The 22432-nt window shown below is 42.8% G+C and overlaps 2 protein-coding genes across 2 annotated transcripts; both read left to right on the top strand.

The window, feature by feature from the left end:
- Positions 1-9463: 9463 nt before the first annotated feature.
- On the top strand, positions 9464-10402 carry LOC101533273 (olfactory receptor 2A12-like). Its single transcript, XM_004591508.2, has one exon. It carries the CDS (start codon positions 9464-9466, stop codon positions 10400-10402), a length of 939 nt encoding a protein of 312 aa, XP_004591565.2.
- A 10107-nt stretch (positions 10403-20509) lies between these two features.
- LOC101533516 (olfactory receptor 2B6-like) lies at positions 20510-21457 on the top strand. Its single transcript, XM_004591509.2, has one exon. It carries the CDS (start codon positions 20510-20512, stop codon positions 21455-21457), a length of 948 nt encoding a protein of 315 aa, XP_004591566.1.
- The last annotated feature ends 975 nt before the right edge of the window (positions 21458-22432 follow it).

Genomic DNA, 22432 nt, shown 5'->3' with positions numbered 1-22432 from the left:
GTTTAATTGATTCTCTGTGTTTTTTCTTTATTTCATTGATTTTCTAAATATAATTTCCCTTTCTTATTTAAAGATTAATTTTCCCTTCTATTTTTCTCTCACTTTTCAGTTTTCTTTTAAATTTTTAATATCAATTACGCAAGTGAAAGGCCTCTGATTATTGTCGGAAGGATCCAGGTGTGGGGGAAGGTGAGTGAGACTAATGTTTCACTTATTTTTTATTTCCTGTGTCTTGGGGGGCAGGTGAAGGGGTGGAGGACAGGGAGAAGGGGAGTCCCACTCCTTGCTGTCAAACCACATCAACACCTTGGGAGAGATGGTTATTTGAGTTTTTCTCCTTCCCTCTTTCTCTCCTTCAGTCTCCTTCTGTGTGTGTGTGTGTAACTCTGCCTTTCAAGTGGATAGATAAAGCATACAGTGATACAGAGATACAGAACCAGAAACTTTCTACCTACTGATTTATTCTCCATCAGTGGATCTGGATTGGCCAGAAGCTCAGGCTGGGTCTCCCAAGTGGGTGGCAAGGATCTAGACACGAGTCTTCGCTTGCTGCCTCGCAGGGAGCATGTTATCAGAGATCTGGAATCTAGGCTGGAGCCAGGACTCTGCCTCAGGCACCCTACATGAGATGTGAGTGCTTCAAGGAGTTTGTGTCCTGGCTGCTCCACTTTCAATTCAGCTTCCTGCTAATGCCCCAGGAAGGCAGATTATTATGTACCTTGTTCCCTGTCACCATGTTGGAGATCTAGAAGAAGCGCCTGACTTTAGCCAGGTCAAGCGCTAGTTGTTGTAGTAATTGGGCAATTGGGACATGAACTAGCTGATAGAAGGGGTGTGTGTGTATGTGTGTGTGTGTGTGTGGTGTGTGTCCATAACTGACTTTCAAAATCAATCAATCTGAACAAATATTTTATATATTTCATTAATATTTTTTAAAAACAGATATGAAGATAATTCTGCTATCAGTTTCTTCATCATTGTTGAGAACATAGCCTGAAAATATTGTTAGTTTTTTATAGTAGCTGAATAGTTACCTGAAAATGATTATAAGGAATAAAGAAGTGGATTGCAAAATGCTTATCATATATTACATTTTTAAAATATGTATTTATTTATTTGCTGTTTGAAAGGTAGAATTGTGGGCCCGGTGTTGTAGCCTAGTGGCTAAAGGCCTCACCTTGCATGTGCCGGAATCCCATATGGGCGCCAGTTCTAACCCCAGCTGCCCTACTTCCAATCCAGCTCCCTGCTTGTGGCCTGGGAAAGCAGTTGAAGATGGCCCAAAGCCTTGGGACCCTGCACCCACGTGGGAGACCCAGAAGAAGCACCTGACTTCAGATTGGCTCAGTTCTGGCTGTTGTGGCCACTTGGGGAGCCGCTGGAGAAGGGAATGAAATTGCACAGGTGAAAGTGCACAGTCAATGTGGAACCCTTTCGCAGAAGATGCTTCCTTTGAATGTAGAATCCATTAGTCCATCAGCCATCACCCCTCAACACCTTCATGTGTGACTCTGTCCTGTGTGACCTGAGAGTCCTGATGGCTCCTTGTCTCTGAGCTGACTTGTATCGGATCACAGAATGTGTTTGAACATTCATTAGGAGCACAGTCCATGTGCTGCCAGGCTTTTGTTTCATGGTATTAAAGTTCTTGTGTCCATTTTTAACATTCATTTTCCACAGATCTGAAACCTGTCATTTGTGTAGATTTCAAAAATATTCATATCAAAACAAAACCATCTTTTAATTCCACTTCCATGGAATTTTTGTAATACTCTCAGATATATTGTATGTCTAACCCATACCTTTGCAAGCTTGAGTATAACATCAGGAACACAGCTCCAATTTGCAGAGGAAACGGAGCCTCTAGGAAGCGACTCGCCCAGGTCAGTGACCTAATGTGTCTGACTGCAAATCCCCTGTTCTGTTACAGCAATAGCTGCTTCCCCTGGGGTTACTCTTCGGAGTCTTCAGCTGCCGAGCGGAGGGCTGGGGTGATCACCCTGGCTGCTGTGGGACATGCCTGCTGGGGCTGCCACCTGGCATTAGATGTTGGGAGGAAGAAAGGATCCAGCTTGGGGATTGTGAGGGGGTCAGGATGAGAAGGATTTATGAAGAGGAGGGAATAATCCAGACAGCTCTACTCACTCCAACGAAAGGTAAGAGAAGGGGTGGGGCTACTTCATAATAGTGCAGACAGAGGAATGGGATTGGAGATGGAAGGGTGGAGGGACAGAATATGAGGTTCTTTCTTTTTAAAATGATTATTTTTATTTGGAAAGTCATATATACAGAGAGGAGGAGAGACAGAGAGGAAGATCTTCCATCCGATGGTTCACTCCCCAAGCAGCTGCAACGGTTAGAGCTGTGCTGGTCTGAAGCCAGGAGCCAGAAACTTCCTCTGGGTCTCCCACATGGGTGCAGGGTCCCAAAGCTTTGGGCCATCCTCAACTGCTTTCCCAGGCCACAGACAGGGAGCTGGATTGGAAGTAGGGCAGCTGGGATTAGAACCAGCGCCCATATGGGATCCTGGCACGTTCAAGGTGATGACTTTAACTGCTACGCTATCACACTGGGCCCCAGAATATGAGGTTCTTTAGAGAACTCACCATTGATGTCAACCAGGACCTATTTGTTGTTACCTGAGTATAAGAAAAAGCAGAGTCATAGCTGACTAAGTCATCTTTAGTCTCCTGTCCCTGATGATATGTGAATGGCAGTTGGACATCTTTTGCCAGTTAGGCTGCAGAGAAGAGGAATACCGGGTAGCAGCTTGAGTCTCCAAGATCACTTCTAGTTTCAAGTTCTGTAAATCTCCAAAGCTGTCCAGAGCAAACCAATAGGGTGATGCTGAAGACTCATGAAGTGTCTGCACCCTCAGAGAAACTGAAAGCAGGACTTAGCTGCCCAGATACAAACTCCTACCAGACCAAGAGGCTCTGTGCAGGTCCAGGATTGTCTTCCTCCACTGGAAGGGCAAGGCCAGGGGTGGGGGCCATGGGCTGGGGCTGCTTGCTACTCTGAAGACAGCATCTATCTGTAGTACTTGGGAAGGTGGATGATTTCAGTCAAGTGAGACATGCTCATGCCAGAACAGCATGGGCAGAGGGCAACTGCCCCAACTTAGGGGTCAGCATCCTAGTACAGCAGACCCTATTCCTTCCAAAAGGGACATACTCACTTGCCCTTATGGACCTGAACCAGCCCTGCATCCTTCTCCCTAAAGACACTGATGACTCTGCCTAAACATAGCAGAAGGAAGTATAGAGAGGGGCCAACTCTAACCCTACCAGCTTGGCCTCTGACCTCCCTTAAGAAATCATTTCCCTGCGCTAAGAAGACCATTGTGTGGAGGCAGGGGACACCAATAAACACACAGACTTAGAATGGGTAGCATATGGCCATTCCTCTATGTGCAGGTGGTACCAGAAACCTTGGGAATAAACCCAGCATTGTTCTGTCCCTGCACCTGCTCAGTCTGATTCACATCTACCCAACATCAATTGTCCAGTTTTTGGGCCATTATCCCTGTTCATCATGCTCCCTTTCATTAAGCTTCAACTGTGGAAGAGGCAAGAACAAGTGTGTAAATGAGTAAGTGGTACAGGGAGAGAATGCTGCTTTCAAGTAGGTCAGCCAACCATGCTCAGAGAGGTGGTGCTGGCTCATGTTTGAAGTTCAGGTCTGCCTCAGCTGCTGCTGGGTACAAAACATCACCTCTTGCCTTCTCTGTAAAATGGGTGCAGTAATAATGTGTATCTAATGGGCTGGCTATATGCAGGGCTCCTGTTCAGCTGTCAGGTACACTGGTACAGTTTTACTTGCTTCCTATGGCTAGCAACAATATTGATTGTAGGATACTCATGTTCATTGTTAAATTTTTCAACTTTTATCTCAGCAATAAGGACTATAAATCACGTGTTATAGTACCTGGCATATAGGAAGCTACTATTATCAGAATTATTACCATTGGCGGGCCTTGAGAGAATGGATAGTAAGATTCACAGAATTTAGCACCAGCATCCCCCAGCCCTCTCCATCATTAACATTAGCCTTGGTGTCTCTTAGAGGTAGGATATGGCATGACCTTTAGCAGAGATGATTTTTTTTCTTTGACCTTTGGGTAAAAGGAGGTGAAACCACAGAGAGAAACAGAATGTAGCCATTCCCTTTCTCTCTCTTTTTTTCCTTCTGGATTCCCAGAGTTTACCAGAATGTACACTACTCAGGAAGCATCTGTTGGGTCACATATTATGCCAAGCTCTATATTAAGTATGGAGATTGTCAGGCTCAGAGGAGTCAAGTTGCTCAGGGGATCTGTGTCTGACCCACAGAAAATTCAGGTCAGCTTGGGCTTGCCTTGAACTATGAGCTCACGTTTCTGACCATCTTGCAGACAGGAATTTTGGATGCTCATTTCAGTTCTGCTCCCCACATCCCATTGTGACCAGGGTGGACGTCCTTCAATTGTGAGTCAGTTTCAACATCTCTTCTCTGGAAATAGATCCTGGAGTACTGGGATGCTTTCTGTGGCAGGTCTTGCAGCTCACCAAAGATCTCGAGCTAGGGATCGGGGAAACTGCCTTCTGCCAAGGGCCATTTGGATGTCTCTAAAGTCATTCATGACCATATAGAATGATCAACTTAGAAATTACCCTGCTATAAACATACTGAATTTCAAGACTTTCCTCTGGTTGCCTTGACAGGGCCGGACCAAATGATTTCACAGTCCTTTCACAGCTAGTGGGCTGGATATCCCCCACACCTGCTCTACTGTGTTGAGCTCACCAACCTTCCTGGGAGCCTGGAGGTCCAAACAGTCTGGCTCTAAGAAGTGAAGCAGGGTTGATCTTTGCTCTTTGATTCCCCCCACTGCCTCTGGAGACAGGGGGAATCATGAAGGAGCAGCTAGTCAGAATTTTGCTTTAGAAGGAACACCCTGAACACCAGGGCAGAAGATGGATTGGGCACAGAGAGGTCCACTGAGAGTTCTGAGATGAGTTAAGGTGAGAGAAACATGCTAAGTTTCTGAGATGAACATTGGCAGTGTGATTGGGGAGGGTCCAATCACTGGGAGAAGCATTTAGGAAGTGGCAGCGATGGGAGCTGGGAGAGCGTGGGAGTGAGTAGGATGCTGGGGATGAGATGGGAGCTGGAAGAGTTTGTCCAAGTTCTTACAGATGCTGTCAGTTACTGTGTACATCTATAATGTACACACAAAACATGAACACATGTGAGGGCACTTTAAAGAGTTTGTGGCAAATGGAATCAGAAGATAAAAGCTTTTTTTTTTTTTTTGCTGCAGAAAAAACTTGAAATCTGTGCAAGGATTTTTCCACGAAACACATTTCCATGAACTTTTGAAGACCCTTCTTATGCATAAATTTCAATTTTCTTGCACCAAAATAATTTACCCACTAATTTCAACAAACTTTTTGATGCATCCTCACATAATTAAATCCATGATTTGTTCCCATGATTTCCCTTTCCTCCTAAGAACCAAGGACATTTGTTCTTTTGAGACTGGGCCTATACCTACAAAACTGTATCATGAGAAATGAAAATGGTGCTCAAATAAATAAGCAAAATTAATTAAAAAATTTTAAAAGTACCAAGGACAGAAAACATTCCAGTAGGTTGAAAGGTCAACTTAGCTACAATTTTGCTGTGCATAGAAAATTCTATGGTTGCTAAAGAATGAGTGAAATTCTGTGTCTTCCAGGCATGTGCTCTTGGAGCTGCAGTTTCCCCATCACAAGGCTCAATGAGAGAAAGAATGTCAGGATATTTTGTTTTTTATTTATTTATTTATTTATTTATTTATTTATTTTTTTATTATTTAACTTCAGTAATTACATTGTATTATGTGACACAGTTACATAGATACTTGGGTTCTCCCACCCCTCCCCAAACCCTCCCACCATGGTGGATTCCTCCACCTTGTTGCATAACCACAGCTCAAGTTCAGTTGAGATTCCCCCATTGCAAGCATACACCAAACATAGAGTCCAGCATCTTATTGTCCAGTCAAGTTCAGCGTCTTCTTAGGTATACCCTCTCTGGTCTGAAGACGTAAAATGGAGTTCGAAACTGAATTCTATAATGTTGGCCCAAGTGGAGACAGACCAGGGTCTTGATGATAGGGGATGATGTTACTCCTTACTTATGCTTCCTCGGTCTGAGGGTCAACCAGTTTTCCCCTTCTCCTTCTGAGTACTTCATAGAGGCTGTTGTATGCTCTCAACTGGGTCAGTTTTGCAAGATGGGACTGAGGAACCAGGGACATGAGCTTACCATCCACGGCTGATTGTAGAACAGCAGCACATCTCTGGACATGCATCTCCAGTTTGTAGACAGCTTGTGACGGTTAATCACACCTGCTCTCACAGTCCGGCTAAGTAAACACTTTTTTTTTTAAAAAAAAAAAGAGTTATTTATTATTTTTATTGGAAAGTCAGATCTAGAAAGAGAAGGAGATACAGAAAGATCTTCTTTCCACTGGTTCACTCCCCAAGTGATCGCAATGACTAGAGCTGAGCCAATTTGAAGCCAGGAGCCAGGAACTTTCTCCGGGTCTCCCACATGGGAGCAGGCTCCCAAGGTCTTGGGACCTAGACTGTCCTCGACTGCTTTCTCAGGCCATAAGCAGGGAGCTGGATGGAAAGTTGAGAAGCTGAGATATGAACCGGCACCCACATGGGATCTTAGTACAATGTAAGGTTAAGACTTTAGCCACTAGGCGGTAGCACACCAGGCCCACTGGTAAACACTTCTAAACATCAGACCCCAAAGGAATATCATACCCATTATTCCTGTGCAAAAGAAGAAAAGTGAAAACTACCAGCACATGTTCCCCTTAGAGCTCCAGCTGGAATTTGATGATGTTTTTAAACTGTGTCCTTGAAGGAAGAATGTGGCTTGCAAAGTATTTATTTATTAAAGATTTATTTATTTTATTACAAATTCAGATATAACCTAACTGGCTCAAGCACCATTATCTTTCATTTGTTTGTTTATTATCTTCCATGATTTGGTTTTGTAGATATAAGGATTCCTTCCTCTACATTCTTCCCTCCTGCCATTTCCCCCATATTGTCACGGTGATGGAATCCTTTAGAAACAGTGGCAAGTTTAACTTTCTGCTATTTAAGTGTTTTATGGCATTGCAGACGTAGGCAAAGGTAGAAAATCTAGTACCATACTACCAAGATACATTTCACTGTTACTTTTTTTTTTTTTTTTAAGATTTTATTATTATTGGAAAGCCGGATATACAGAGAGGAGGAGAGACAGAGAGGAAGATCTTCCATCCGATGTTTCACTCCCCAAGTGAGCCGCAGCGGGCCGGTACGCGCCGATCCGATGCCGGGAACCTGGAACCTCTTCCGGGTCTCCCACGAGGGTGCAGGGTCCCAAAGCTTTGGGCCGTCCTCGACTGCTTTCCCAGGCCACAGGCAGGGAGCTGGATGGGAAGTGGAGCTGCCGGGATTAGAACCGGTGCCCATATGGGATCCCGGGGCTTTCAAGGTGAGGACTTTAGCCACTAGGCCACGCTTCCGGGCCCCATTTCACTGTTTCAATGGGATTCCTTTTCTCATTCAGAAGTAGAGACATGTACTGTCCTGTATCGTCACCTTCCAGTATGCTAGATGTTAGTTTCCAGTAAAAAAAAAAAAAGTTCATCTATGAGAATATATGTATACACTTGATTACCTATATATCTATTTTGTACTTTACAGGAAGGCTGTCTTATAGGGAATTTATGATATTTGTCCCTTTCATATTGGCTTATTTCCCTGGGCACAATGGTCTCTGATATCTTTTACACATATGGGAAACACTGAAGCCAACAGTGTGATGTGCAATGGCTGTTTGGCGAAAGATGAGGAGTTAATAAAACTACCTGCCAGCTCTCAGATCAGCTTTGTGAATCCTGGGCATGTGCTTGCCACCCAGGAATTCAAACTGCTCAGTTTGCCAAGGTTGAGAAATCGTTTAATGTACCAAAGACAGGCAGAGTTATGGTAAGCTCACTTGCTTCAAAAGAAAGCATGTAGATTGGACTAGTAGTGTGGGGTCAGAAGGAGGAGTAACTCAGCACAAAGACTACTCCATTCCCTAAGTACTGACCAGGCACATTACATCTCTGGAAACGCTGCCCTCTCCCTGTCCCCATGAAAAACCAGATTTTAGGGGGGTTGAGCCAAGGCTAAGCATCAGGAAAAGGCTAAACCAGTGAATGGAGTGCTGGATTTCTCGAGGAAAAGTGAGATGTTAAAGATCTAAGAGGTTGAAAATTGATAGAGGGGGCCCGGCAGCGTGGCCTAGAGGCTAAAGTCCTCGCCTTCAACACCCCAGGATCCCATATGGGCGCCGATTCTAATCCCGGCAGCTCCACTTCTCATCCAGCTCCCTGCCTGTGGCCTGGGAAAGCAGTTGAAAACAGCCCAAAGCTTTGGGACCCTGCACCGGCATGGGAGACCCAGAGGAAGTTCCTGGCTCCTGGCTTCAGATCGGCGCAGCACGCAGCTCACTTGGGGAGTGAATCATCGGATGGAAGATCTTCCTCTCTGTATATCTGACTTTGTAATAAAATAAATAAATCTTAAAAAAAGGAAAATTGATGGAGGGCATCTTGTTTGACCGGTGTTTGCTTGCTTAGCTTTGCTCTGGATGCCACTGCTGTTACACAGAATCATACAGTCATGCAGGTGACACATATTAAACATATGCCACTGGTGATGCCTTCTTTGTGATGTTTTCCAAGCCAAATTAACAAGCCTTGCAGTAGTATTCAACATAAAGACTGTTCTTTTAATTTTGTACTTATGGAAGGAATCCTGAAGGAACAGGGCAAAGAGTAGATGGCTTGCTCAGGGTCATTTCTTAGGGTAATTATTATACAGTCATGATTTAGAAATCAGAGCTCTTATATATGACATGACCTGGGATGGGGTCGGTGGGGAGTCCCAGGCTGTGGAAACACAAATCACTGTCTTCCAAAGAACCACATAGGTTTTCTCCTTGCTTTAGGCTTCTGAAATTCCTTGCAGACTATAAACCAATACTCTTCTCTAGCCACCTGACTGCAACAAGGAAACTTAAATGCTTTACAAGACAGGAGGATACTAAGGGAACTTAGAAATCAGCTAGTCCAGTGCTTTCATTTCACAGTTAAAAATGTTTTGGCCCAGATAGGGAATTATTGATAGTTTAAAGGAAGAGCCAATACTAGATGTGAAAATCTCTTCTTCATGAATTTCCTGGGAGTAGTGGCTGTGGACAAGAGATAGCGAAACAGGTTTTTTTTGGTGGTTGTTTGTTTGTTTTGCTAGGAGAGCATTGCAGGGTTTCATCATAACAGTAACAACCAGCCAATTCCATCTATAACCAGAGCTCTGGTGAATACTTAGCTAGTCTTTTGTCTAAATCTGTGCTTTTCTTTTTCATTGAGAGGCAGAACACAATGCAAGAGCCTAACCAGTCCTTTGTGACCGAATTCATCCTTCTGGGATTCTCCCTGGGTCCCAGGGCCACTCCTCTGCTCTTCTCGGCCTTTCTGGTGATCTACCTATTGATTATTTTGGGCAACAGCTTGATTGCTCTCCTCATCTTCCTGGATTCACGCCTCCACACCCCCATGTACTTCTTCATTGGCATTCTTTCTATGTTGGACCTGGGATATACAACTACAACTGTGCCCCAGATGCTGGCACACCTGACCAGTGAAAAGAAGACTATCTCCTTTGTGCGTTGTGTGGCCCAGATGTACATTTTCTTGGTGCTAGGTGTCACTGAGTCCTGGCTCTTCGCCATCATGTCTATAGACAGATTTGTGGCCATCTGCCACCCACTCAGGTACAAGGTCATCATGAGCCCAGGGCTGTGTGGAGTGATGGTCACTTTCTGTGCACTCTGGGGTGTTACCTCTGCTCTCATCTACACCATCTTTGCCATGAGATTACCCTACTGTGGTCCTAACAAAATCAATCACTTCTTCTGTGAAGTCCCTGCAGTGTTAAAGCTAGCTTGTGCAGATACCTCAATCAATGACTGGGTAGACTTCGTTCTTGGTTTTAGCGTCATATTGATCCCACTGTCCCTCATCCTAGTCGTGTATGTCAATATCTTCATTGCCATCTTAAAAATCCGTTCAGCACAGGGACGGCTGAAAGCCTTTTCCACCTGTGCTTCCCACATCACTGTGGTGACTATGTTCTGTGTGCCAGCCATGATCATGTACATGAAACCTGGCTCTAAAGCCACCCCGGAACAAGACAAGAAGCTGGCCCTGTTCTATAATATCGTCTCTGCTTTACTTAACCCTATCATCTATAGCCTCCGGAACAAGGATGTCAAGACAGCTTTCTTCAAGGTCACAAGCTGGGGCAGAGCTCCAGAATGAGACTCTGGAAAGATATGTGGAGAACAGGGAAATAAGACTCATGGTGTATTACACTCTTTCAGTATATCCAGGACCACATCAGTCCTGATTTCAGCTCTATAAGGGTCATTCAGAGCCACTCTACTATTTGGCTGACAGAATGACGCTATGAATGTCTTTTAGCCACAGCAGTCCTTTACTTTCCTTTTACTCTAGGGTTTAATAATAGGGGATGTCTGACATATGAAAATATCTTACTGAGATTAAAGCATGAGCTTGGGGCTATGACATGTGACAAAAATCTATCCTCTGGAAATCACATCCATACATAATGGGTATATGCCAAATATAGTTTCAAGATGGTTACACAAATTCATTAGTCTGTTTCATGAAAATATAAAAAATGAAGGACAGACATTTGGCCTAGATTTTAAGCTGCTGGTAGGGTCCTGGTTTTCTGCTAGTGCAGGCCTTGTTAGGAAGCTGTGGCGGCTTTGTGATGGGAGCAATGCTACCCTATGGAACAGACCTGGATTCTGTCCCCCGTTCCTGGCTTTTTGCTTGGGCTGTGTGGGTATGGGGGATGAGGGTGCTTATGTTCTCTCTCTGTAATAAATAAATCAATAAGTGAAAAAAATTTAAATACCAACAAACAGAAATCACTTAAGAACATTTACAATGAACCTTTATGATGGCCATGTGCTTGATCTAGAAATTTCACCTGGAGAACTTGGTCCTAAGGAAAGATTCAGAAATTCAGATCAACTCGTACAGTGCCCTGAGGCCTAAAGCTAGAAGTTTGAGATGGTCCCCGGGGTCATCACTCTCAAGCTGATTCAAGTCCAGTCTCCATCCTCCCATCTTCCCAAGCTCAGCTTCTCCGTTCCTCAGCTGTGTTGTAATAGAATATCATGACCCTTTTCCTATAACACAAAAATTATTTGAAAATGATTCCCCAATTGCCATCTTTCCACTCCCTGGGGAGCCACCATTAAGGTTTTTTTTGTGGGAAACTTTTTATTCTGAATTTAATTTCTTGAGTACTGCTTTTCAGTTAATGGTATGCATCAACTTGATTGGTTTAAGGTACAACAGCCAGCTGGGTGTGAATATGAAGACACTTCTTGAAGACTGGCTTCCTAGTCTCTGCATAAAGAAGCTCCGCCCTGAAGCTGCGGCCACTATGCACTAGGGCACCTCTACCTGCTGGCCACTCCCGCGGACAGTGCCTCGCCCAGAGCCAAGGACATCAAGAAGATCCTGGTCAGTGTGGGCATTGAGGTGGACGACAACCGGCTCAACAAGGTCATCAGCGAGTGGAGTGGCAAGAACATTGAGGATGCGATCACACAGGCCATCTTCAAGCTGGCCAGCGTGCTCCTGGAGGACCATGGCCGAGTCTGCAGCCCTGGACTCTGCAGGCCCGGCTGCCAGGTTGGCCTCTGCGGCAGCCGAGCAGAAGGAAGTCAGAGCAGTGGTATGATGACATGGGGCTCGACCTGTTTGACTAGACTCTGCATCCCCACCAATAAAGCCTTTTTACATTATAAAACAACAGACGAACAGAAAACACCCACCCTCACCGTCACCAGTGTGGATGGGCAGCATCCGATCCATTGTGGATCCCAATATAACACAAAGTCGAAGGACAGGTGGGTTGTCTTGTTTTCATCTCATGCCAAAACACCACCCATCTTCTGCCTCTGAGCTTTGAGGTTCCGATGCCTGGGCCTTCACATCTGCAGACTCAGAACAATGCCAGCTCCCCTATTGCTGGTTCTCGTGTCTTCAGCCTTAGGGTGAGTGTTAAACCATCAGTTTCCCTGGTTTAGGTCTTTGACTGAAACAGAATTTTGCTTCCACTCTTTCTGGATCATCATCAGCAAGAAGATACCATGTCATGGGACTTCGTAGTTTCTGCAATTGCGTCAATAGATTCCCATAATACATTTTTCATATATACTTATTCATATTCTAGCAGTCTGTTTCTCTGGCGAGTCCTGACTACCATAGATACACAGAACTATTTAGATGTTCTGTTTCGTCTCATGGTCATTTTCAAAATCAAAATCGCTGTATTTTTTTTTAAGATTTTTATTGTTATTGGAAAGCCAGATATACAGAGAGGAGGAGAGACAGAGAGGAAGATCTTCTGTCCGATGATTCACTCCCCAAGTGAGCCGCAACGGGCCGGTGCGTGTCGATTCGATGCCGGGAACCAGGAACCTCTTCCGGGTCTCCCACGCGGGTGCAGGGTCCCAATGCATTGGGCCGTCCTCCACTGCTTTCCCAGGCCACAAGCAGGGAGCTGGATGGGAAGTGGAGCTGCTGGGATTAGAACCGGCGCCCATATGGGATCCCGGGGCTTTCAAGGCGAGGACTTTAGCCGCTAGGCCACGCCGCCGGGCCCAAAATCGCTGTGTTTTATTAGAGATGCATTACACTTGAAAAGGATTCCATATATAATCATATATTATATGTATAATTTAAAACCTTAAAATGTATTTATATAAAGAGAAGCAGACATGGAAAGAGACTGGATTCCACGTATTTTATGTATACGATTTTAAGCACATGACGAAGCTTCCAGCTTTCCTTCCCTTCTGGTCATTTAAAGTTGCATTTTCAGCATCTGTTTCATCTAGTTGTTGATTTTATTGACATAAAGTTATTCATAAACTCTGTCATTTTGTTAAATATTTATTTATGTATTTGCTTAAAAGGCAGAGAGGAAGAGACAGAGAATGAGAGAACGTGTGTCTGCTGGCTCACTCCTCAAGTGGCCACAGTGGCTGGACTGGTCCAGGTCAAATCCAAGAATCCAGACTGTGTCTCATGTGAGTGGCTGGGGCACAAGCACTTGAGCTGGAACTAGATGGGAAGTGGAGCTCAAGACTCCAGCTAGCACTCATAGAAGGTTCCAGTGTGGCAAGAGACTGCCCAGCCTGATGTGCCACAACGCTTGCCTCTTTGTTATTCTTTTAATATCTTCATGGCCTTGTGACAGCTCATCTTTATTCTTGAAATTGATAACTTGTGTTCTCTCTGTTTTTATCTTTATCGATCAGAAACCTGTCATTATTATTGAACCTTTAGAAAACTTTGGGTTTCATTGATTTACCTTTTTTATACTTGTTTATATTAGCATCTAATAAACACAATGTCAAAGTAGAATGATACTCTCCATCCTCACTATCATCTTTCCACTCTTATTTGATTGGTTTTTTCCATGTTCCTGTATCAATGGGTCTTAATATGTCATATTTTCGCTATTAGTTCAAAATATGTTCTGATTCTTGTTAAGATTTTCTCCTTGGCACAGGAGTTATTCAGAATGTATTGTTCAAATTCCAACATTTGGGGCTGTTCTGTTGTTATTCTTTTGCTGATTTTGAATTAATTCCATTGCATTCAATTAGCATACTCTGCGGAATTTCACTGTTTGGAAACTTTGCGGCTCCATGAATTATAGTTGTCGCTATGCCACTATGAATTTCCACAATTTTCACCTTAAGTCTGTTGGCTTTGATTATATATTTTTAAAATATTTGTTTATTCTTATTGGAAAGGCAGATCAGATTTACGAAGAGAGGAGAGACAGAGAAAGATTTTCCATCTGTTGGTCCACTCCCCAAATGGCTACAATAGCTGGAACTGAGCTGATCCGAGGCCGGGAGCCAGGAGCTTCCTCCAGGTCTCCCACACAAGTGTAGTGTCCCAAGGCTTTGGTCCATCCTCCACTGCTTTCCCAGGCCACAAGCAGGGAGCTGGATGGGAAGTGAATCAGCTGGGACACAAACTGGTGCCCAAATGGGATCCCAGCAGGTATAAGGTGAGAATTTAGCCACTGAGACATCACACCAGGCCCTATATATTACAACTTATGTTATGTAAATATTATTTGAAGTAAGTTGAATTGAGCTAAGGGTAAAAAAAAAAAAGGTGGCACATAAAGGATAGCCTATAAAATCTAATTTTTCCCCTATCCTTTGCACTGTCATTGGTGGTAGGGTCTAACAATAACAGCAACACAGTTAACAAGAGAATCCAGGTGAGTGACATCCACTTTTTTTTAAGCTTACAAATCCTTTATGTCTGACTCCTAACTTGCACTTATTGCTTGATTTGGAAAGAAATGATTATGCTACTTATTTCCTATTATATATATATATATATACACATATATACATATATATGTATATATATACATATATACACACATATATATATTTATATCTGCTATATAAAATTTAGAGAAGAAGTCTGAAATATAAATGATGTTATCCATAACCTATTTCAATTTGGTTTTTGAGATTCTATCCCACTCATGATAAAAACTAAAATCAGGAGCTAAGAATGACTGTATTGATGTGAGTTGGTATATAAGCAGAGTTACAGTGTCAAATACTTATGTGAAGTATTCCTTTTTACGGCATGGAACATGCTGTGGCTTTAAAGTCTTCACTCTAACTTTTCTTCTCTCTAGGATCCAGCTCTGAAGCCTCTTTTTTGATCATATCTTCTTGAATTCTTTGAAGTATTATGAAACTAGATGTCTCAGGTTGTAAAAATATTTCCCCCAACTCTACCCCAGGGATAAGTGCTATCTTAATAGAAGACATACTAAATCTGGAGCTGTGACATGAGATTTCTTCTTGGGAAGGACAGGTGTGTAGACCGTTCTGCATCATGAACTGTCTGAAAGGAGAAAGCTGCTTGCCCTTAGGTCTAGCTTTAAATGAGAACTACTGACTGTAGAACCACCTAGTCTCTGAGTTAGAACGAATTCCAGCTTGACAACCAGGATCACAGATATCAGCAATACGAGTGATGAGGGTGGGGAGCGGCAACATGGAGGGAAATTCCAAGTAAGGAAAGTTGATTCTGATTCTGATTGAATATTGGCATCTGGTATAATAAATCTCTCTCCTTTGCAATATTGAATTTAATGAGCATGCATCTTTGTCCACCTTCTTGGCTGACATCTCAGTGCCTCAGACAGCTCAGATTCAGTGTATCTGAAAGGAAATCTGCATTCTTCTTGGATTCCTGACTTTAGTAGAGGGCATCACCATTCTCCCAGTGGCCAAACCAACTAATGTCCCACACCCAGTGTAGTCAACGTTCAGCATCATTATTTCTGTCCTACCTTAACCCCCTTTCCTCATCCCCACTATACTTGGTGAATAAGACCTAACAATTTCTCACTTGGATTACTTTACAAGCATTCATATTGAGTCTATCTTCTGTTGCTGTACCAAATATTTGATAATAAGTCACGAGAATTTATTCAATTCACAGTTCCAGATGTGAGAGACAGAGACTGGTGTTCCTATTTGTTTAATCTCTGTTTAAGGCCCCTTGAATACATTACAACATGGGAGAGAGAAGTGAGATGGGAAATGTTTATGTGCAGAAAATATTATGTAGGCAATACAGGAGGCCAGATATTGGGAAATTATTAGTCTTTTTTTTTCTATGACAACCCATCCTCCCAGAATTTGTCAGAGTTCCATAAGAACTACTTTAATCCCTGCCAAGAGGAGAGGCTCCAATGATGGAACCATCTTCCACTAAGTCCCATCTACAAAAGCTTTCATTAGCTCTCCTCAACCATACTAGGGACCAAGACCCTGGGACATGAGCACTTGAGGGAAAAAGTATATGCAAGCCATAGCAGCCTCCAACTGTCCTTTATTTCCAACATCATTAACCAAACTGACTCAATTTCCTTTCAACTCTACAATGTAAGTTTGAAAAGGCAGGGCTTAGGTTATTTCAAGTTCTGACATTATTTTTTATGGAAACCCCAAATGAAGTTCAGATAAAGCGGCAGAATAGCTAGAGTTTGGGTTCTTGTATTGTACACTCGCCTGTACTTACTGAAAACGGGACCCATGGTAAAGGATCAGTTGCCACATTTATTCCTGGAGTTCTAGCTCTCCAGAGTCTTAGGATTGCTTGGAGTCACACTGAGTACTTCTCTCCATCTTGCTGGCTTCCTCATTGCTGAATCCCCTCAGGATTGGAATGCCCCTGAGGTGGTGCTGGGATCCTATTAGCCACACTCTTAGCGACTGTTTGATCCCTAACACCCAGGAGACTCATTTATACCCCAATCAAGGTAATTTCCACAGAGCTGTTACATGTGAAAACTCCCAAGGAATGACTGAAATAGAGTCTTCTTGTAGCCAGAATATGGTTGCGGAAACTGCTCAAGGAAGCTGCAGGACATGAGTATGAAGGAAGTATGTGTATTGGATCTTGGATCAGGGCTGGGAGCTTCCTAAGGTGCATGATGAACAAAACCAGGTACCTGAGAAGGTCAGGCAGTGACGCCCGTGGAAGCTATAACAGGGTCCAGTGGAAGAGGTCATAGGAGAAAGATAGGTCCAGACTATGTGCTGAACAACTGTGGACCGTCTTGAGAGTCGTTTATTTACTCTAAGTCTGACTTTTCTTTCTTCTTAAAAGTTGGAATTTCCAAAAAAATTTATTGTGAAGATAAAGTACTGTTATTATTAAAGCAATAATAACCACTCATTCTTAAGCACTGTCTACTCCACAGACACAGGGTTAAACAACGTGAGATGTACTATTTCAGTTAATATTCAGTAACTATCTCTTGAGATGGCTAGTGCTGTCATTGCTGGTTTCTGGAAACGGATATTAGGTAATTTGTCCAAGGTCATTCTACTAGTCAGCAATGGAGTTAGAATTAGAGCCCAGGTCTGATTCTAGTGTCCATGCTCTTAACTATTATCCTTACATAAGCAACTGGTTCATACTAAGCATTCAATGAGTATGGATTCTACTCCTGCCCCTTTACTCTCTTTCATGCCATTTCAAGCAACACTAACTGGGAGATGAGCGCATATGAGAAATACAAGGCCTGTCTCTGTGTTCCTGATTTTGTCTCTCCTACTTTCCACCTAATTTGTTCATCTGTTAACAATTTCTGAGAAGAGAATTTTGGTTGGACTGTGAGTGGATAACCTAGGTAGACATCTTCACGGAAGGAGACATAGCTTTGAAACAAAAATTGCTGGAGACATCTTTTGGTTTGAGAGTCCATTCTTGTAGCTAATTCACTCTTTTTTTTTTTTTTCTAAATTGACAGGGATGGATGGAGCAGGGTACAAAAGGGACTATGGTCCAAGTGGAGGGACTGTTTTTTTTTTTTAAGATTTATTCATTTTATTACAGCCAGATATACACAGAGGAGGAGAGACAGAGAAGAAGATCTTCTATCCGATGATTCACTCCCCAAGTGAGCTGCAACGGGCCGATGCTACGCTGATCCGAAGCCGAGAACCAGGAACCTCTTCCAGGTTTCCCACGCGGGTGCAGGTGCAGGGTCCCAAAGCATTGGGCCGTCCTCAACTGCTTTCCCAGGCCACAAGCAGGGAGCTGGATGGGAAGTGGAGCTGCCGGGATTAGAACCGGCGCCCATATGGGATCCCGGGGCTTTCAAGGCGAGGACTTTAGCCGCTAGGCCACGCCGCCAGGCCCAGCTAATTCACTCTTATACCATTGGAACAAATCCATAGAGCTAGTAGTCAGATGTTGGTTAACCTCTATTCATTCCCTATACTAGAAAGTAGAAATAAAAAGGTTAAGACATAGTGTTGTATCTTTAAATAACTCCACTCATCAATGAGTATCAAATAGGTATAGGTAGTGCTAGAAATTTCTCAAGGTGAAACCAGAGCCCAGGTGAAGTATGGCAGGAATCACAAAGGCTTCAATGACTGGACTTAACTAAGAGCAGAGAGAAGAGAAGGACATTTCAGCTAGAGGAGTAACTTATTAACAGTAGTAATTACAACATGTTTATTGCTCTAGTACTAGGTACCTAAATTTAATTATATCTTCAAAACCCCTCAACATGTGTGTGTGTTTACTTTTACAGATAATGAAGTATAAGTTTGATAAAGTCAATGAATTTTTCCAGTTTATGCTGTTAATAAGTGGCAGAGCTGGATCCCAGACATTATTTTTACTTTAAAGCCGTTCATTCTCCCCGACACACCCTATCTCACAAACCACGGCTTTGTGAGAGTACACAGGATAGTGAATGAGTTCCTTTTCTCATAAACAACTGGATGCTAAAAACTGAATTTTAGACTTTGTGGGACACTCATCATCTGTTGCAATTTCTCAACTCTTGCTGGAGGACAAAAGCAGCCTTAGACACAAATAATTCAGCACCAAGGATAGCTCCTCCTCTAGCAACACCAGTGGCTCTTACCTAACAGGTCAGAGTTCCGATATGGTTCATTTACTTGTCAATACACAATATATTCTTTTTTTAAAAAAAGATTTATTTATTTTTTTATTGCAAAGTCAGATACATATAGAGGAGGAGAGACAGAGAGGAATATCTTCCATCTGATGATTCACTCCCCAAGTGACCGCAACAGCTGGTGCTGCACCAATCTGAAGCCAGGAGCCAGGAACTTCCTCCAGGTCTCCCACATGGGTACAGGGTCCCAAGGCTTTGGGCCGTCCTCCACTGCTTTCCCAGGACACAAGCAGGGAGCCTGATGGGAAGCAGGGCTGCTGGGATTAGAACTGGTGCCCATATGGGATCCCCGCACATTCAAGGTGAGGACTTTAGCCACTAGACCACCATGCTAAAAATGGACACTCCTAATCATTTAAGAGCCAAAAAAGATATAAAGAAAGAGAAAAGGTATGATCAGTTATATACTGTCTTGTCTGGGCTTCCCATCTGGGATAGAAGACTGAGTCCAGATTAAGCTGAAGATCCACTACTATCTGACATTCAGCTCTCATGTGAACAGCAGAGCCATGGAGAACTCTTTACTAATTCTTAAAGAAAAGTTTTCCAGAGACACAGGCACCTCATTTTCAGGTAAATATGTTCTATCTTTTTGAAAACTGCTAGATCAATAGCAATTTTCTCTAGGTGTCAGTTATTTTGTCTCTGCAGCCATCATTTTATATGTCAACTTACCTTTTACAATTTTAACTACTGCAGGTAGGGCTGGGAAGGTGCAGGTGAGAGGAAAAAAAGCACTGTAGTGAAAAATTCTTTCCTCCTGAAAAAGCTATTTTCTGAAATTTTCTTTTTTGGGGGTAAGTTCTCAAAAATACAGCATCAGAGATAAGCAAGGCAAAGAAAATAGCTGATTTTTGGTTGTTTGTTTTACATTTACAAAGTCTCTTGTAGCACCTATGTGTCTTCCTATTTAGAATTAAAACTATAGGGGGCCTAGCGTGGTAGCCTAGCAGTTAAAGTCCTCACCTTGAAAGCGTCAGGATCCCATATGGGTGCCAGTTTGCATCCTGGCGGCCCTGCTTCCTGTCCAGTTCCCTGTCTGTGGCCTGGGAAAGCAGTTGAGCATGACCCAAAGCCTTGGGACCCTGCACTCATGGGAGACCCGGAAGAGGCTCCAGGTTCCTCCTGGCTTTGGATCGGCTCAGTGAATCAACGAATGGAAGATCTTCCTCTCTGTCTTCCTCTCTCTCCTCCTCTCTATATATCTAACTTTCCAATAAAAATAAATAAATAAACAAGATTAAAAAATAAAAACTATAGGAACTATAGAAAGCTTGCAGATGTTTTTGTTTACTGTGAAATGTTTTGTATTTTCTAAGATATCTTATTTTTTTTTTTTTTTTTAAGATTTATTTTATTTTCATTACAAAGTCAGATATACTGAGAGGAGGAGAGACAGAGAGGAAGTGGAGCTGCCGGGATTAGAACCAGCAGCCATATGGGATCAAGGCGAGGACCTTAGCCACTAGGCCACGCTGCCAAGCCCCAAGATATCTTATTTTGACTGGTTTATGGGGTGTGTGTGTGTGTGTGTGTGTGTGTGTGTGTGTTTCAAAATGTGAGTTTTCTTCTGTATTGTTCTCACCAAGAGCACTGGGAATTTTAGCTGGGCTAGTTAAACCAATTGACAAAGCAATAATTATAAAATTCCTACTAAGTTCCTAGAGTTATGCTAGATTAATCTGGATAGAACACTCCTTGTACATAGAGGGTCATGTATGGGTTTTGGTGGCTACTTCTGGGGATTTGATACGGCATATTCTCATTGAGACTGCAAGGGAGTCAGGAATATGTTGTGTTTTCCTCTTTCCTCAGAAGGAAACATGCACAGACAGGGTTGGAGAAATCACAGCTCTGTAACTGAGTTTATCCTACTGGGCTTCTCCAGAAATCCCAAGACCAACTGGATCCTTTTCTTCCTCTTTCTCTTCATTTACTCATTTACAGTCCTGGGTAATGGACTCATTGTCACTCTAATCAGAGTAGATGCATGTCTCCACACACCCATGTACTTCTTCCTCAGCATCCTCTCCCTACTGGATCTCAGCTATGCCACCACCACAGTGCCCCAGATGCTGATTCATCTAGTAAGTACAAGAAAGACCATCTCTTACATTGGGTGTGTGATCCAGATGTACATTTTTCTGACCTTGGGCATCACTGAGACCTGGATTTTTGCAGCCATGGCCTATGACAGATACATTGCCATATGCTATCCACTCCACTATGGGGTCAAGATGAGCCAAACCCTGTGTGTACTACTGGTGGTCAGCTCTGCCCTCTGCGGTCTCATCTGTGCCCTCGTTTACACAGTCTTTGCAATGAATCTTCCCTACTGTGGGCCCAATGAGATCAACCACTTCTTTTGTGAAATTCCTGCTGTCTTGAAACTGGCTTGTGCAGACACATCCCTTAATGACCAAGTAGACTTCATCTTGGGTTTCATATTGCTCCTTATCCCATTATTCCTCATCCTGGCCTCATACATTCGCATCTTCAGGGCTATTCTAAGGATTCGCTCCACCCAAGGACGGATCAAGGCCTTTTCCACCTGTGCTTCACATATCACTGTGGTCACCATGTTTTGTATTCCATGTATGATCATGTATATGAGGCCTGGCTCTGAAGCCTCCCCAGAGGATGACAAGAAGTTGGCCCTGTTCTACAATGTCATCTCTGCTTTTCTTAACCCCATTATCTACAGCCTCCGGAACAAAGATGTGAAGAAAGCTTTCCTCAAATTCATCAGAATGGGTGAAGACACTCAATAGACAATGGACTAGGACCATGGCTTGATTTTGTTTCAGTGTTGATACTCTCTGTGTAATATACTCCTTAAATTCTTGCATGTGCTTCTCATTGTTGATAAGAAGCTTTATAACAAGTTTTAAAAGTTCTTTATCCCCTGTGAACTCTGAGGTTGGCAAAGGCTCTTGTTCGTTTGCAGGGTAGTCTTCAGTCTTCAGTCCCATTCATTGTGCCTCTGTCTCTTCTTTTGCTTCTGATCATTGTACATCTGGTTAGCAGAATCTTCTCCTTAGGGCAGGTCTCCAAGTGTGTCACCCATAGGTCTACAGTTAAATTTTATACATTTCTACTTCCAGATCAAAGATGGGCTCCCAATGAAACTGTTAAATATATCTTGACAATCATAGATTCTGCCTTTTTCCATGCCTGCAATGTCAGGATACACTTAAACAGCAGAATTATGGACTAATGACTGTTGATGAAGAATAATACTATTGTAACATATAGCAGATATCAGTGGGTGGGGGGAGAGGATTAAGGGAGTGGGTAAGGGAAATCCCAGAACCTTTGGAACTGTATCATAAAATTTAAAAATCAAATTATCTTAGACATTTTCATTAGATTATTAATAATTGATTGTATGTATCCATTTTAATGTTAAGAATCCTTGGGAAGTCAGGAAATAGGTATTTGATGTTCATGATAACAAGTGATAACATACTCAGAGAGCCATCTCTCTCTTTCTCTTTCTCTCTCTCTCTCTCTGTCTCACACACACACATCAATAGCCAACCAACAAAGAAAATCAAATTTCTACCCCTCTAGTTTCAGTTAACTATTAAATCACATTGCGAAAGGTTAATATTTTAAGGTAGCTGTTTTTATTATATGTCTTTCTTGTAGGTTTTAATTCATAAAATAATGCAGTTGTTCTTTGAAATAAATTTATCCGTAAACCAGAGAACATCTAAAAGTTAAGAAAACACAGAAGACAAATA

This window comes from Ochotona princeps, chromosome 2 (genome assembly GCF_030435755.1).
Source record: "Ochotona princeps isolate mOchPri1 chromosome 2, mOchPri1.hap1, whole genome shotgun sequence".
In the NCBI taxonomy this organism is placed as follows: Eukaryota; Metazoa; Chordata; class Mammalia; order Lagomorpha; family Ochotonidae; genus Ochotona; species Ochotona princeps.
The sequence above is the reverse complement of the archived record's forward strand: the minus strand, read 5'-3'. Positions and strand labels throughout refer to the sequence as shown.

Coding starts and splice junctions, on each gene's coding strand:
- LOC101533273 (XM_004591508.2), top strand. CDS start 9,464: ATGCAAGAGCCTAACCAGTCCTTTGTGACCGAATTCATCCTTCTGGGA.
- LOC101533516 (XM_004591509.2), top strand. CDS start 20,510: ATGCACAGACAGGGTTGGAGAAATCACAGCTCTGTAACTGAGTTTATC.